We start from the raw sequence: 17,692 nt of genomic DNA, 5'->3' as shown, positions 1-17,692 counted from the left end.
CAGAACCTCTGACACTCTTGTTTATATCTGTCAGCCAGGGCTCCCTGATTAGAGCAGATTAGCAACCCCAATCGGGGAACTCATATTTTATGAAGTCACCAGGCTGACCTCATTACAATCACAACATCCACCTCCTGTTCATGGGGAACTAGAGTCCGGCTATAAATGCTGGCCAGCCAGCGATGCCCACGTTCCACAAGTGGATTTAAAAAAAAGGCAACATTAATTAGCTAGCAAACCTATTCACATTTTAATACTGATGCTCATGTTCATGGCAGCTTGCTACCACCTTTCTTAAGGGCAATTAGGAATGGGCAATAAACGCTGGCCCCGTCAGTGATGCCACACCCTGTGAAAGAATAAAATAGATAGGAGCACAGCCTAAGGTGCCAAAGAGCTACAAAGATTGGCCAAGGTCACACTAAATGGCAGAGCAAGCATGAAGGACACTCGGGCGCACTCCTGCCATTTTTTTCTTGCGTTATTATAGTCATAGAGTCATTCAACATAGAAACAGACCCTTTGGTCCAACCAATCCATGCCAACCATAATCCCAGGCAAGACTACTCCGACTTGCCTTCACTTGGCCCATATCGCTCCAAACATTCCTTATTCTTATACTTATCCAAATAGCTTTTAAACCTTGTAACTGTACCCACATCCACCACTTCCTCTGGAAGGTCATTCCACACACAAAGACTCACTGTGTAAAAAATGTCCTCATGTCCTTTTTAGAATCTTTCTCCTCTCACCTTAAAAATATGCCCCCTAGTGTTGAAAACCCCCACCCTCAGGAAAAGACACCTGCCATCCACCTTATCTATACTCCTCATTATTTTATAAACCTGATGTGGAGGTACAAGTGTTGAACTGGGGTGGACAAGGTCAGAAATCACATGACACCAGGTTATAGTCCAACAGGTTTATTTGAAAATGCAAGCTTTCGGAGTCTTGCATGGTTTTGCCAATATACCATGCTTCGGGGCATCCTTGCCTGCAGCGTATGAGGTAACAACGTTGGCCAAGTCACATGAGTATCTGCCGTGTATGTGGCGGGTGGTGTTCCCACGTGTGATGGTAATGTCCATGTTGATGATCTGACATGTATCGCAGAGGTTGCCATGACAGGGTTGTATAGTGTTGTGGTTGATGTTGTCTGGAACGTTGGGTAGTTTTCTGCGAACAATGGTCTGTTTAAGGTTTGGTGGTTGTTTGAAGGCGAGAAGCGGAGGCGTAGGGAGGATCTTGACGAGGTGCTCATTGTCATCGCTAATGTGTTGAAGTCTGTGAAGAACATGGCGTAACTTCTCTGCTCCTGGGAAGTACTGGACGATGAAAGGTACCCTGTCGGACATATCCCATGTCTGTCTTCTGAGGAGGTCATTACGGTTTTTCGCTGTGGCACGTCGGAACTGGCGATCGATGAGTTGAGCATCGTATCCCGTTCCTATAAGGAAATTCTTCAACACCTTCAGGTGTCCGTTGTGTTCCTCCTCATCTGAACAGATCCTGTGTATGCGTAGGGCTTGTCTGTAGGGAACAGCTGTTTTAATATGTTTTGGGTGGAAGCTAGAGAAGTGCAGCATCGTGAGGTTATCCGTAGGCTTGCTGTAGAGTGAGGTATAAAATTACCGCTCAACCTCTTATGCTCCAGTGAAAAAAGTCCGAGCCTATCCAGCCTGGCTTTATAACTCAAACCCCTCATTCCTGGCAACATCCTGGTAAATCTCTTCTGACCTCTTTCCAGCTTACTAATATTTTTCCTATAATAGGGAGACCAGAACTGGACACAGTACTCCAGAAGTGGCCTCACCAAAATCCTGCATAACCTCAACATAATGTCCTAATTCCTATATTGAAAAGTCTGAGCAGTGAAAGCAAGGATGCTAAATGCCCTATCGATATGTGATGCAAACTTCAAAGAATTATGTACCTAAACCCCAGGTCTCTCTGTTGTACAACACTACCAATGCAACTACATCTAGACAGAAAAGTGCCTTTACGTGTAGCCTGCTTTCCCTTAACTTCACTCACTCTGAAGGAGGCAGAACAGAATCTGCTCAAGTCGGAAAAGGTTGCAGATGAGCTTCGACAGGCTGAGGAAGTGCCACTGGAAGAGATTAGACAAGTAAATGCTGAAATTACTTTGACCTTGGGCAGGTAAGCACTAAAATTCGGAAATTCCATTTGTTAATGTACCTTTATAAACGTATTTTTGTAAAATCAAAAGCATTCAAACATTTGTTGCAAACACTCTGAAAGGATTCTGACGCACAATGAAAGTATTTGTGAGCATGAAGGAGCTCTGCTGATAAGCTTTAGGATATAAAAAAAGTTTGCATCCCAAAGCACTTCAAAGCCAATGAAGTAATCTTGAAACAAAAATAGAAGTTGCTGGAAAAGCTCAGCAGGTCTGGCAGCATCTGTGAGAAGAAATCAGTTAACGTTTTTGGTCCGGTGACTCTTCCTCAGTTCTCGCCTGCGATGTCTTTCAAAAAGTCAGATAGCCTACTGCCCAGACCAATGGTCCCCTCACAGGAGCTTGGGCTGTTGCTCGCTTGTAAACAGTGAACCAACTGAAACCAGCACCTTTAGGAGGGGCAAGGGAGGAGTTGGGTGGGACATGAAAGACTACTTTTTTAGAAATATTTTTAAATACTGTTTTCTAACTTGCTCTTCAGCCTTTACAGACAAACTATAGTTCCTGATTCAGCAACTTTGTTTTGTTGGATTCAAGAATAACCAATCAGTAAGTGATCTCCGGAGTAGGTGTTAGGATATTTGATACAGTAACAGATAGCACCACAAACATAAGACATAGTGATAGATTGGTGTACACTTAGGCCCAAATTGGTTGCTCTGAACTATGTATTTGGATGCCAGTAACTTCACTTTAATTTTAGTCCTGCCTTCTGAACAGCAGAGAGACTCTCAGTCTTGCGAAAATAAAAGTTATTTTTAAATTAACCAACAGAGGGGGAGCAAGGGTCACAGTTCAGTTCTAAAACACAACAAGTTGTACACTTTGGGAATATGACCTCATTTTAAAACATTGTCAGGAGAAGATTAACAGGACATTTAAGAGAAATGTTCAAAATTAGGAAGGGTTTAGATATTCGAGTTATGTTAGAGTAGATAGGGAAGGTCTGGTAATAATCAGTAACTTGAGGACTCAGTTTTAAAATAACTGGTTAAAAAAACAGAGGGCAGATGAGGAGAACTTTTTTGTTTGCAGACTACGTTTTTGTTGCGATGTGTAATGTTCTGCCTGAAAGGGTTGTTGGAGGCAAATCAGATGGTAACTTTCAAAGGGAAATTGGAAAAGTACTTGAAACATTTGCGATTAGGGGCATGAGTTGGGGAGAGTGGAGCAAATTAACACCAGAGGTTAAAGGATTCCTCCAAAGAGTGCGAGCATGTACTTTCCTAGTCCAGAATTTTATTTCATCTTGCACATTACAGAATTCTAACAGCATTGATAACGTGTTCCCCCTATATATCTATCCAGTCAAGTCATAGAGATGTACAGCACGGAAACACACACTTTGTTCCAACTCACCCATGCTGACTAGATCTTCTACATTAATCTAGTCCCATTTTCCAGCATTTGGTCCATATCCCTCTAAACTCTTCCTATTCATATACCTATCCAGTTGCCTTTTAAATGTTGTAATTGTAGCAGCCTCCACCACTTCCTCTGGCAGCTCATTCCATACACACACACACCCTCTAAGTGAAAAAGTTGCCCCTTGGGTCCCTTTTAAATCGTTCCCCTCTCACCTTAAACCTATCCCGTCTAGTTTTGTTCTCCCCTCCCCTGGGTATTGATATTTCCCCCTATCCATGCCCCTCATTATTTAATAAACCTCTATAAGGTCACGCCTCAGTCTCTGATGCTCCAGGGAAAATAGCCCCAGCCTATTCTACCTCTCCCAAAAGCCCACTCCTCCAACTCTGGCAATATGCTTGTAAATTTTTTTCTGAACCCATGTGTCCTCACTCGTTTATCCCTTAATTAACATATAACCATTATCTGATTCCCAGTTCCATTTGGTTTCGGGCAACCCTTCCAGACCCTCCTTGATTATAACATTAGACTGCTTATAACAAAGAGGCAGAATGGGTTGAATGACCTTCTTCCATACTGTTTGATGATTCTGTACCCTGAAGTGAGCGCTTTTGCTGGTCCCAATACAAGAGCCAGGTTTCACATGTGAGCCTTTTACAACTATTTTCTTGGTCACTGTCAGCAAACTCCGTGTGTAACTGCGCTGAGGAAACCAGTAGATCCCAGGTCTGTGCTGAGTTATCTGAATGTACATGGTGGGGCTGGCAGTAGCAGATACTGCAATTTGAACTCAGCATTGTAGGACAGTGAGAGGAAGAACCATCCAGCCAGGCTTCCTAGACCAAGTCATTACTCAGTGATTCTTGTTAAAGAGTGCACGGCTGCTCCAGGGCTCAGTGCATCTATGGTGCCTCCTGTAGTTGAATGTCTCTGCCCATGTTCGTTGTCTATGTCAGCACATGACAGTTGGCAGTTTAGGCACTGTCCCAGATGGTACTTAGTATTCATAGAATCGCCAAGCCATGGATTAACTCATCAGGACAGGAAAAGAAAGTATCAACTTGTCATATACTGTTACATTTTGGATTTAATACACTTTGCTTTAGTAACACATTTGCTTCTCTAACATGTTCTCCACCAATAACTTCTTCTGTTTCTGTTGTGTGTTTGAGTTTTCCCTCTGGCTGCTGAGTTTTCCTGAGACTCCATGTTGCATGGTACATGAAACTGCTTTACTGATTGTCCTTAGCTCTGGCTGTCAGCCTGACAGGGAAATTCAGCCTTGATTGTCCCCAAGTTGTGGAGAACCCTCTTTAGTTTTGGTTGGCTTCTAAGATAGAGACAAAGAGACTTCATGGAGTCCAGTTTGAGAATCCCAGTTCTGCTGTGACCCTTCCAATGTTGCCAAACTCCATGAAGTCTCTCTCCATCTCTATCTCCTCCTCCCTCTGCCCTGCCCCCATTTGTAACAGGGTATCTATCTCCAGTCTGTTGTTTCTAGAATGAGATAGCCCCGTTCCTCTTCTACACCTTTACTTACAGATAAGGGATAAGGTGGGCTCACTTCCCTCACCAGCTGAGGTTACCAAACTCTTTCCCTCATCTGAGGTGTGGTAACCGTCAGGTTGAACCATGCTAACCAACTCTTACTAATGAGAGAGCAGCCCTATGGTCCTGTAAGGGTGTAACACGTTTAACTTTAAGTTTTGACTATAGGTAAAAGAGTGATTGACATAATCAAGTCCATTGAATTATAAAAACCGAAGAAACTGCAGATGCTGTAACTCAGGAACAAAAACAGAAGCTGCTGGAAAAGCTCAGCAGGTCTGGCAGCATCTGTGAAGGAAAAAACAGAATGAACATTTCGGGTCCGGTTACCCTTCCTCAGAACTGTCAGAGGACGTGGTAGAGATGGGTACAATTACAACATTTAACAGACATAGGAATATGGATAGGAAACGTTTAGAGGGATACGGGCCAAAAGCAGGCAAATGGGCCTAGTTCAGTTAGGAAACCTGATTGGCATAGAAGAGTTGGCCAAAGGCAAAACTGTGTTTTGTCTATTGAATTATAGTTTTCACAGGGATATAGAACATCTGTGAAACCTAACCTCCAAAATACAAATCCCAGTAAATAGTGTCTTAAAGGTGTACAGCTTGGAAACAAGCCCTTTGGCCAACTCTTCTGTGCCAACCAGGTTTCCTAACTGAACTAGTCCCATTTGCCTGTTTTTGGCCCATATCCTTCTAAACGTTTCCTATCCATGTGCCTATTCAAATGTCTTTTAAATGTTGTAATTGTACCTGTCTCTACCACTTCCTCTGACAGTTCATTCCATGCACACACTGCCCTCTGTGTGAAGAGGTTGCCCCTTAGGTCCCTTTTAAATCTTTCCCCTCTCACCTTTAACCTATGTCCCATAGTTTTGGACTCCCCTACCCTAGGGAAAAGGCCTTGGCTATTCACCTAGATATAGATATATGCCCCTCATGATTTCATAAACCATCATAAAGTCACCCCTTAGTCTCCTACACTCCAGGGATAAAAGTCCTAGCCTATCCAACCTCTCCTTATAACTCAAACCTTACAGTCTAACAACCTAAATCACTGAATCAAAATCCAGTGGCCCTCATTCAATCACCGTAATACAGTAGGCATAGAGTCATAGAGATGTACAGCACGGAAACAGACTCTTCGGTCTAGCTCGTCCATGCCAACCAGGTATCCTAGATAAATCTAGTCCCTTATGCCGGCATTTGGCTCATATCCCTCTAAACCCTTCCTATTCATACATACATCTGGATGCTTTTTAAATGTTGTAATTGTTCCAGCTTCCACCACTTCACTTCCCTCTGCTCGAGCAAGTTCCCCCATAGGTCCCTTTTAAATCTTACCCCTCTCACGTTTAACCAGTACCCTGTAGTTTTGGACTCTTCCCCCCACCACCTGGGGAAAAAACTTTATCTATTTATCCTATCCATGCCCCTCATGATTTTATAAGCCTCTATAAGGTCACCCTTCAGCCTTTGATGCTCCAGGGAAAATAGCCCAGCCTATTCAACTCCCTACAGCCTAAACCCTCCAACCCTGGCAACATCCTTGCCGATCTTTTCTGAACCAGATAGTTTCACAACATCCTTCCAAGGTCTGGAGGAACACAGCAGGCCAGACAGCATCAGAGGAGCGGGAAAGTTGATACTTCAGGTCGGGACCCTTCTTCAGAAATGGGGAGGGGGAAGGGAGCTCAGAAATAAATAGAGAGAGGAGGGGTGGGGCTGTGGAAGGTAGGTGGGGTGGTGATAGGTGAGTGCAGGTGGGGAGTGGTGGGGATTGATTAGTGAGGTGGGAGGGGCGGAACCTCACTGACCTCCCCCCGCCTATTTATTTCTGAGCTCCCTTCCCTCTTCCCCATTTCTGAAGAAGCTCCTCTGATGCTGCCTGGCCTGCTGTGTTCCTCCAGCTCCACACTGTGTTATCTCTGATTCCAGCAGCTGCAGTTCTTGCTATCCTTCCAAGGGCATTGTCCATTGCATTCCCATTCTCATAAAACATATATCCTTCGACTTACTGCTTGAAATCTTCACTGATCTGAAGTTGTTCCAATTGTTGACCATTCTTTATGTACAGACATTTGTCCTGACATCAGAAAATTTACGTTTTTGTCAGTTTGAACCTAGCCCTCATACCTTTTAAGTTCTGTTCTGGAGGTTATGGAATGGTGCTTCAGTTTTCCAAATCCTTTCAATTAGAATTCCACTCTTTCAGATTTCAAATGATGCAGAAAAGGTTTAATTTCTTATAGCTAGCAGCCAGAGGGAGCTATGTCTAGTTCCTTCAGGCTGGCCAGCTATCCCTCTAATGCAAGTCAATGAATGTCATGTTTGGTTTCCTGGTAACGAGGGCTACAAACATTTATACATGTGGAAATTACTTTAGTGTAATGTTAGAATACTGGTGGTAGACAGCAGTGTGTATTTGCCACTAAGGTTTCACTGACAATAGCTTGAATGCATTCAATCTTTAAGTTCCCCTTAAACTCCAACCCCATACACTGTTGGTGAAGCAAAAAGAGAGCTCAGGAGCTAACTTGCATGAGATCATGTGGTGCATATTTATGACATTAATTGACTTTAATTTGGTACAGATGTTGTGCCACATCACTTAAATAGATGTTTTCGCCCACAGAGGTGATGCCAGTGCACAGTGTATCTGTTCAGGAGAATCAGAAATTGAAGAATTTCACTAGTTAGCTCAATTAGAATCTTGCTAAAGAGAGAGACATGCTTTGAAAACGTTACATCTTGCAATTATCTGGACTGGTGCATTATCTGCGGTGCCTGTACCAATCAGAGTCCCCTTGCCAACTGATCAGCATCCACTTCTCATGCAGTCTAAATTGTTGTTTCCTTTTGAGATTTGGCATTCTTGCAATTTTGCTCTGACGAGTGCAAGATGAAAATCTTTGACATCATGTCTTTTCTTGCAGCATTATTCAACCTTTATTCTAACACACGACTGTTAGTTGAACTAATTCTGCACAATATAAGCCACAGAGAAAGCACATATGAAGAATACTATTTTTTAATTATATGTTCCTGGATATGGGCAAAGCTGGCTACACCAGCATTTATTGCCCATCCCTAATTGCCCACAGGACGGTTAAGAGTCAACCACGTTGCTGTGGGTCTGAGTCAGACTTACTTCCCTAAAGGATAATAGTGAACCAGATGGGATTTTACAACAATCCACAGTGTTTATATGATCACCACCCGGCCACCTTTTTATTCCACATTTTATCGAACCCAAATTTCACCGTCTGCCATGTTGGGATTTGAACCCCATTCTCTGAATAGCGGCCTGACATTCTGAATTGCTCCTCTAGTGACATTGCCACTATGCCACTACCTGACCTTTTCATTGAGCCATCTCAAAGCCCTTCACTGAACTTCAAAAGTGACAACACTTGGTTGTCTGGAAAGCACTTTGAAATGATCTGAGGCTGTGAAAGGTTCTATGTGAGTGCAAGTGTTTCCCTCCTTATACACTGGGGAGTACTTTGGCCTTTGAGCATTAGTGAATTGGCACTTTGTTTTAAATCTCTTGACTTCACAATTTCCATTGACATTTTTTTCCCTCTGTGTTGCTTCAACAAGACCTGCCAGAGACAGGGACTGCATTAACACAGTCCGGAGGCTGGCAAAAATTTGGTGTGCTCCTATTATTTTTCCAAAAACAAAAAACTCATCTGTCATCTGTCTTTAAAAAGATTGCCTGCTGATCAAGCACAATTTTTGCACAATGATGTGACAACGTTAGCATTTGTTTAGCAAGTTCCACCTCTACTCCAAGAGCAGGGTGTATGGCAAATTCTTTTACCATGTGGTAGTGGAAATGGAGCCTGCCAAAGAAATAAGGGAAAATAGATAAAACAGAAAGTCAGCGATAGTGAATTTGTTTGGTCATCTGTGTAATAAAACTGTCATGTGCGTGATAACTAAAGTATTTTCTTTCTTAACCTATTCCATGCTGTGCGTTTTTCTGAGGGATAGTCCACAAGTGATGTCTAGTAGACAGGAATTTAAAGTTGCTGTACTAGGCCATTGCTCATGTTTTCTCAGTTGGAGTCTTGCTCCCCTCCAGTAAAAACATCGGGGTAATTGAAACCAAAGTCTTTGTCTTCAGTCTCCACCACAAAGGACTTACTGTATGAGCATTGTGGCTTTGTTTTGTGGATGGAGGGAGATCCAAGGGGTAAGAGTGATAGTGTAATAGAATGATGGAGGAATCTTGGGGTATTACTCAGGGGGCTTCTTAGGGTATTGTTCAGGGGGGTGTCTTGGGTTGAACAAGAAGAGGGAGTTCCAAGCTCAGGGTGTGCTGTTTTAGGGAATGACGGAAGAGAAATTCTCATTTATGATGGGAGGGTAAATACTGGGATAGCAGTAGTTTGGTGTGGTGGAGTAAATAAGAAAGGGAGAGTAAATTCACGGGGAGTAAAGGGTAGAATGAATATGGGGTAGGAATGGGTAAGTAGATGCAGCTCCACTCCGAAGTGGTGCTGAGCTATAAAATCTGTGGTGAATGTCAGTAAGGTTAATCATGTAGGGTAGTCATGATAATAATAAGCGAGATGATTGAGGACATGGGTAATGAAAGGAAGGGGGTAGGAGGCACCTAAGATTTAATAACATTGGTGGTGGAGAGGAAGAGCCTAAGCGAAAAGATGGAAGGTAAGGTTGAGTGAACACTAAGCCTTCATAAGTTCCATTAACATCCCCTACCCCAGCTCCCTGCAGGAGTCTTAAACCTCATTGAGTACCACTCAAGGAAATCTTTCTCGTTATTTGAAATGCATGGAGCACCTGTATTTCATTTGTACATCACGTCATGAATTGTAGTGTTAACACGTCAAAGAACTAAAGGACGGGTTCTCAGGCTGATAACAAGAAAGCTCCTCCAACTACTAACCCATAGGAAAGAGCATCCACACCCCTGTAACCATATGGAAATTTGCTGGAAAGTTCTCTATATGACCTTCTGTACTTTAATTAGAAAGCAATTTGTATAGTGCCTTTCCCAACCTCAGGATATCCTAAACCCCATCAGAGCAATTGAAGAGTTTTTGGTGTAACACCTTTTGTAATGCCACAATCCAAAAAATAAGTGGTAACATCACTGGGCTAGTACTCAGAGGCTCAGGCTAATGTTCTGGGGACTCAGCTAGTGGAATTTATATTCACTTAATAAATCAGGAGTTAGAAGCTATCCCAGTAATGTTGACTATATCATTGATTGTCATAAAAGTGCATCTGGTTTTTAAATGCCCTTAAGAAAGGAAATCTGCCATCTTTAGCTCGTCTGGCCTACATGTAATTTCAGACCCATAGCAATGTGGTTGACTTTTAATTGCCCTCAGCAAGTTAAAGAGCACCTTTGTGAAAAAAAAAATTACTCATAGGATGTGAGCATCACTGGCTAGGCTAGCATTTATTGCCCATCCCTAATTGCCCTTGAGAAGGTGGTGGTGAGCTGCCTTCTTGAGCCACTGCAGTTCATATGCTGCGCGTAGACCCATGATGTCCTTAAGGAATTACAGGATTTTGACCCAGTGACCCTGAAGGAACAGCGACGTATTTCCAATTCAGGATGGTGTGTGCCTTACAGTGGAACTTCCAGGGGGTTGTGTTCCCATGTCTGCCCCTGTCCTTCTAGATGGAAATGATCATGGGTGTGGAAGAAATCTTTGATGAACTAGGATTTGCAACAAATGCTGGCCTTGCCAGTGACACCTATGTCCCATGAAAGTAAAATATATGCACAGCAAGCTCCAATGAGCATCAGTGTGGGATGGTGATTGGGACTGCTAGCTAATTAAATTGCCTTTTTGTCCTGTCTGAGGTGTAATAAAGCATGAGATGCCAAGTCAAGTGGTCTCCAATAGGTTAATTTGAAGCGCTGTCATACATTCTCAAAGTGGATTGTAAATTAGAAGTTTATTTTTTCCCCCAATTGCACAGACAGGGAAAGGATGAGGCCATTCAGTGTCAAGCTGAATTAACCAGTGACTGTTAGTGAGGTTGGAAACAAAGGATTCATTCATTGCATTCCCCTATTGAGTTTATTGCATGGGAAGAAGCTGCTACACCTGAACCAGTCCCACTTGCTGGGGATTGAAAGAGAAAGTTGACAAAAGACACGGAGAAGGGAAAGAAAAGTGTAAATATTCCCCTGGCTAAACATGTAGTTTCTTATACTGCCAGGACTGTGGCCTAATCTTTTTATCATGTCGGTTTGAATGGGCGTGAAGCTGTCAGAGTGTTGAGAAAAGTCCAACTGGCTTTTTCTATGTCCTTTTTATGGAAGGAAACTTGCCATTTTATCCAGTCTGACCGGGAGGCTGACTGGCCGCTGGGCAGGCAGAAAGGTCAGTAGCTGAGGACCATGGCTATGGACTGCAGGGGCGGGAGAGAGAGAGATCGTAGGTTTGGAGGAATGGGGAGAGACCACAGGGGAACCTGCCTCTTGTCATTTTCAGTTATTTAAGAGTCATAGAGCTGTACAGCACGGAAACAGACCCTTCAGTCCAACTCATCCATGCCAACCAGATATCCCAAATTAACCTGGTCCCATTTGCAAGCATTTGGTTCATATCCATCTAAACCTTTCCTATTCATTTACCCATCCAGATGCCTTTTAAATGTTGTAATTGTATCCATCTCCACCACTTCTTCTTGCAGCTTTTTTCATACACGCACCACCCTCTGCATGAAAAGGTTGTTCCTTAAGTCCCTGTTAAATCTTTCTCCCTCACCTTATACCGATGCCCTCTAGTTTTGTACTCCCCTACCCTGTGAAAAAGACCTTGTCTATTCACCCTTTACAAACCTTTATAAGGTCATCCCTCAGCCTCCAATGTTCCAGGGAAAATAGTCAGAAGTCACACGACAACAGGTTATAGTCCAACAGGTTTATTTGAAATCACCAGCTTACAAAGTGCTGCTCTTTTGTCAGGTAAAGTGGAGGGAAGCGCACAGGCATAGAATTTATCATCGGAGATGTCATTGCAAGGTAACTCTAGGTAATTAAGAGTGTCAAAAGATAGTACAAATGGCGTGAGTGGAGTGTTGACAGGCTGAGTAACAAGTCTTTGCAGATGACCAAAAGTGTCAAAGGCTGTGACTGAAGTGCCAACAGCAGAACAGCAAGTGAAGGGATGACCTATGATCCGATTAATTAAGGCAGCGAGATAATTACAAAAAATTTTTAAAAAGATGGTGCTAAAGACAAACCAAATGGCTGGCATAACATTATAGGTATAAGAGTTGCATGCTGAGGATCTAACCAAAGTAACAAGTAATCCAAAGCTGTACAAACTAATTAAGGTAGAGAGATCATAACAAGTTATCAAGGTGATGGTGTCAAAACGGTACAGTAAGGAAGATTTTACAAACACAGAACAGTGTGACGGGGTTACATGTAGTGTGACATGAACTCAAGACCACAGTTCAGGTTGTCATCATGGGTATGGAACTTGGCTATCAGTTTCTGCTCAGTGATTCTGTGTTGTTGTGCATCTCGAAGGCAACCTTGGAGGACACTTACCCGAAGATCAGAGACTGAATGTCCTTGACCGCTGAAGTGTTCCCTGACTCGGAGGAACACTCCTGCCTGGTGATTTCACATAAACCTGTTGAACTATAACCTGGTGTCGTGTGACTTTAACTTTGTCCACCCGAGTCCAGCAGCGGCACCTCCACACCAAGGAAAAATAGCCACAGCCTATTCAGCCTCTCCCCATAGCTCAAACCCTCCAACCCTGACAACATCCTTCCTGCACTCTTTCAAGTTTCACAACATCTTTCCTATAGCAGGGAGACCAGAATTGAATGCAGTATTCCTAAAGTGGCCTAACCAATGTCCTGTAGGTCTGCAACATGACCTCCCAACTCCTATACTCAATGCACTGACCAATAAAGGCAAGTGTGCTCACAGAGTTCTAGGATATAGCACAGTAGCATGGTGGTCAGCACTGCTGCCTCACAGTGCCAGGGACCCAGGTTCAATTCCAGCCTGAGACAACTGTCTGTATGGAGTTTGCATATTCTCCCTGTGCCTGCATGGATTTCCACTGGATGCTCCAGTTTCCCATCAAAGTCCAAAGATGTGCAGTTTAAGTGGATTGGCTGTGCTAAATAGTTCATAGTGTCCAGTGATGTGCAGGCTAGGTGGATTAGCCATGATAAATGCAGCCTTATGGGGATAGGATAAGGGCCTGGGCCTGGGTAGGATGTTCTTCGGAGGGTCAGATTGGATGGGCCAAATGGCCTCTTCCCTCACTACAGGGATTGTATGGATTTTATGAAGTGGGTGGAGTTGGATCATAAAGCAGAGACCATTGCATCTCGGAGAGTTGGGCTTCCTGGAGATGAGGTCAGGTTTACTTTTGGGACCAAAGGGTTGATTGTGGGTGAGGTGCTTGCACTCTTTGGCCAGACGAGCTGAGCTAGAAAAGTCCATGCCCATTGGTTCCGGCTGCTGCGTTTCCCGAAAGCTGAGATACCTGGCCCCATCATTGTTGAACCCAAATGGTTCCTCAACTCCAAGGCATGCCATCCCATTGTGAATTATCCAGCAGCTGTGGTTTACGGCCAATGCCAACCTGTGCACTCAGAAAAGTAGCCAAGGTAGCAAGCCATGCAGAGGGAAATGCAGCCAGTGAGGGGAGTGTTGTGTGCCGCATGGGTGAGGTGGGTAAGGCAGAGAGCAGTGGTGGGTGGCGGGGGCTACAGGGGTCAGTGTGATGGCGAGGGCAGTGACTCAAACACTCAGTGACCAGCTGTGTATGCAGGCAGCCCGCATCCATCATGGGTGTCAAAGCTACTGACCTGGTTTTCAGGATAGATATACTCACCCTCTCCGCCTCTGTCTTTCTTGAAGTAGGTACAGGATCCTCTGTATCCGCAAAATCACAAATCGCAAATTCACCTATCCTCACCAAAAAATAAATAACAAGAAAAATCAACATCCACAGGCAAAAATCACATATCTGCAACGTTTAATGGGCTCTGCACTAGTGAGTTCTGCAGGGGCTCTCAGGAACGGAACCCTCACGGATATGGGGGAATGAGTGTACCGGGTTGGGGTCAGGTTTCACATAATCAGATAAGATCAAAGATCTCAGAGGGTTGCAGCCTGGAGTGGGTAACGGGTTTTCCTGACCTCAAGTATACATTGGTGGGGGTCTGTCAGTGTTGGAATGGCCAAGCTGAGAGGTAAAGCCATGAATGAGGGTTTCTATAACAGTTGTCTTGAAGCAATGGCAGAGTCAGTTCCATGTTGCAGAGTTGGAAGTACATATATGTGATTTTTGGTGATGGCGTGGACACATTGAAACAAAGAAAATAGAAGCAGGAGTAGGGCATTCGGCCCAATGAGTCTGCTCCACCGTTCTATATTACCACGGCTGATCATCCAACTCACTAGTTCCCGCTTTCTCCCCATACCCTTCGAGCACTTTAGCCCTAAGAACTGTATCTAACTCCTTCCTAAGATGTTTTGGTTTCAAATGCTGAGCACCTGTGTTGGGTTCCCAAGAAATAAGGAACGAGTCTGTGATCTTTTAAAATATCTGGCTTTATTTCTTATATATCAATTACATGGCGGCCTGTTGAGAATTCTGCAGCAACAGTTTTTTTCATGCTCTTTATACTTTTTTTTACTTGATCCTCCTGAAAGTGAAGTAACGATCAGTACCTTCTGTTAATCTATTCTGCGATATCTTTCTGTGACATACTGTAATGAGTTCATGCAAACTATTCCCCACACCCTAACCATAAACCTAGTGAACAGTCTGTTTGGCATGTACCTCTTAGCTGCTTCGGACTGATTCCCTTCATTTCGAGAGCATCCGCAAGTCAGCTCTTATCAATAGTATTTGTAAAGCTAACCCTTGTTATCCTGTAGCTTAAACACGCAGTTTTCAATATACTCCACATCTAGTTGGATCCAGGTCAGGTATGATAGATACCAAGGTTCAAACAGTCTGGCTGAACCTGCCATAGTGGCCAGGTAGATGGATGGAGTTGAAAGTGAAGCAACGGAGTTTGTGATGATAGCTGAAGGTAATGGATTCAGGCTTCCCAAAATTTAATTGGAGAAAATTTCCGCCTGTCCAGTATTGGAAGTCACAGTCAGACATGTTTGAGACAGTGAAAGGGTCATCACGTAGGGCTGGATGTTGTTAGCACATGAACGAGAACTGACATGTTTCTGGGTGATGCCATTGGGTGTAGAATGTTGGAGAAAGGGAGAGGATGAGTTTCTGCCTCTGTAGTGTGTTACACTCAGGTGGGGAGAGATAAACCAGTTTCCCCATTTCTTTTCAACCCCCTCAATTCACCAAGCCAAAGATTTAATATCCTTTCTTAGCACATAGCTATGCCTCATTCCAATTCAAATGTCATTAATTAGTTCAGCAAATTAAAAATATTACCATTACACCATTGCCTCTCCAATAATAATCTTGCTCTTTCTGTTTCTGATAGAAACAGTCCCTTCTATTTCTAGTATGTCCTCGCTACCTTAACAATGTAGGCTGTTTGGTCTTCCTTTTCCTGTTTCCTACTTGCAATATGTTTTCTGTGCATTTTGATAGCAATAAATTTGAGGCTGCAAGACAGGTGCAGGAACTGGAAATCTGAAACCAAACTGCACCTGCAAAGATTGAAAACAACCAGCCAGCCAACCAGAGAACAGAGAGGTTCGTGCGCCAGGAGTGGACACTCTGCCCAGACTCGAAAAATTAAACTGTTATTAATAAATTGACAAGACCAAGGCAAGATGATGGGCTGGTAAGGGAGAAAGGAAACATTCCCTAAGCTGTTTAGGTTTTCCTTGAGAAGGAAATAGGAATTTATATTGGAAGCAGTTTGACAGGAAGATGCAAGGATTTGTAATGCAAATATAAAAATAAAGACAGCATTTGTGACTTAAAATGAGAAACTTGGACAGATAGTCAATTGGTTTGTTTAAAAATCATTATGGGAGCAGGTACCAAAACAAATAAAGTGAGTAATCATTATTCTTAATGCAGTTTTAGATAATCATTGGAATGAAAATAAAGTCTAAAATAATTAAAGAATCACACAATTGTGAACTTTCTTATGCCAAATAATTGCAATACATTGCAAGTGTAGGTGTCCTTAAGTACAGAATAAAAATGAAAGATCTACTGTTCCCTACATTTTGCACTGAATTCAGAATGAGGTCATTAAATTCTCAATTACAAACTATTTTTATGAGTTTTATGAGGTAAGAGATTGGGCTGTCTATCCATTCTCTATCTTTTTTGTGAAATAGTGTCTTTTTCCCTTAATTAGATCATAACATGTTTTGCTCCTACATTGTTTGTTTCTTTTTTTATTTTTTCAAGGGATGTGGGTGTTGTGGGCAATGCCAGCATTTATTGTCCAAGCCCCTTGAGGTGATGGTTTGCTCAACCACTTCAGAGGTCAGTTAAGAGTCACAGAGTTGGACAACACAGTAGCAGACCCTTCACTCCAACTCATCGATGCCAACCAGATATCCTAAATTAATCTAATTTGCCAGCATTTGGCCCCTTTCCCTCTAAACCCTTGCTATTCATATACTCATCCAGATGCCTTTTAAATGTAGTAATTGTATCAGCCTCTACCACCTCCTTTGGCAGCTTGTTCCATACACACACACACACTCTGCGTGAAAATGTTGCCCCTTAGATCCCTTTTATATCTTTTTCCTCTCACCTTAAACCTATGCCCTCTAGTTTTGGACTCCCCTACCCCAGGGAAAAGACCTCGTCTATTCACCCTATCCATGCCCCTCATGATTTGATAAACCTCTATAAGGTCACCCCTCAGCCTCCGATGCTCTAGAGAAAATAGCCCCAGCCTATTCAGCCTCTCCCTGTAGCTCAAACCCTCCAACCCTGGCAACATCCTTGTAAATCTTTTCTGAACCCTTTCAAGTTTCAAAACATCTCTGCTACAGCAGGGAGACCAGAACTGAACACACTATTTCAACAGTGGCTTAACCAATGTCCTGTATAGTCTCAACATGACATCCCAGCTCCTAAATACTGGCCAAAAAAGGTAAGTGTACTAAAAGCCTTCTTCACTACCCTGTCTACCTGTGACTCCACCTTCAAGGAACTATGAACCTGCACTCCAAAGCCTCTTTGTTTGGCAACACTCCCCACGAGCCTACCATTAAGTGTATAAGTCCTGCTCTGATTTGCCATACCAAAATGCAACACCTCACATTTAACTATATTAAACTCCACCTGCCACATTGCTGTGAGTCAGGAATAACGTGTGGGCCTGGCTGGGCAAGGACAGCAGATTTCCTTCCCTAAAGGACATTAGTGAACCAGATGGGTTTTTACAACAACAATCAACACTGTTTACATCAGAGATAGTAGGAACTGCCGATGCTGGAGTCTGAGATAACAAGGTGTAGAGCTGGATGAACACAGCAGGCCAGGCAGCATCAGAGGAGCAGGAAAGCTGATGTTTCAGGTCTGGACCTTTCTTCAGAAATGGAGGTTGTGGATCCTGCGAAGAATGAAAAACAGGAGAGGTCCTTTGC

At 43.3% G+C, this 17,692-nt stretch overlaps 1 protein-coding gene across 5 annotated transcripts in view; it reads left to right on the top strand.

Moving 5' to 3' along the window:
• ttc23 (tetratricopeptide repeat domain 23) overlaps positions 1 to 17,692 on the top strand; it is a 68,523-nt gene that overhangs the window by 13,155 nt on the left and 37,676 nt on the right. For all 5 annotated transcript variants that reach the window (XM_048617207.1, XM_048617205.1, XM_048617206.1 and 2 more), the window contains exon 5: positions 2,035 to 2,160. In XM_048617207.1, coding sequence (XP_048473164.1) covers positions 2,035 to 2,160 — 126 coding nt within the window. The remainder of the gene's footprint in view (positions 1 to 2,034; positions 2,161 to 17,692) is intronic.

Source organism: Rhincodon typus, chromosome 36 (genome assembly GCF_021869965.1).
Source record: "Rhincodon typus isolate 14 chromosome 36, sRhiTyp1.1, whole genome shotgun sequence".
Taxonomy (NCBI): domain Eukaryota; kingdom Metazoa; phylum Chordata; class Chondrichthyes; order Orectolobiformes; family Rhincodontidae; genus Rhincodon; species Rhincodon typus.
The sequence above is the reverse complement of the archived record's forward strand: the minus strand, read 5'-3'. Positions and strand labels throughout refer to the sequence as shown.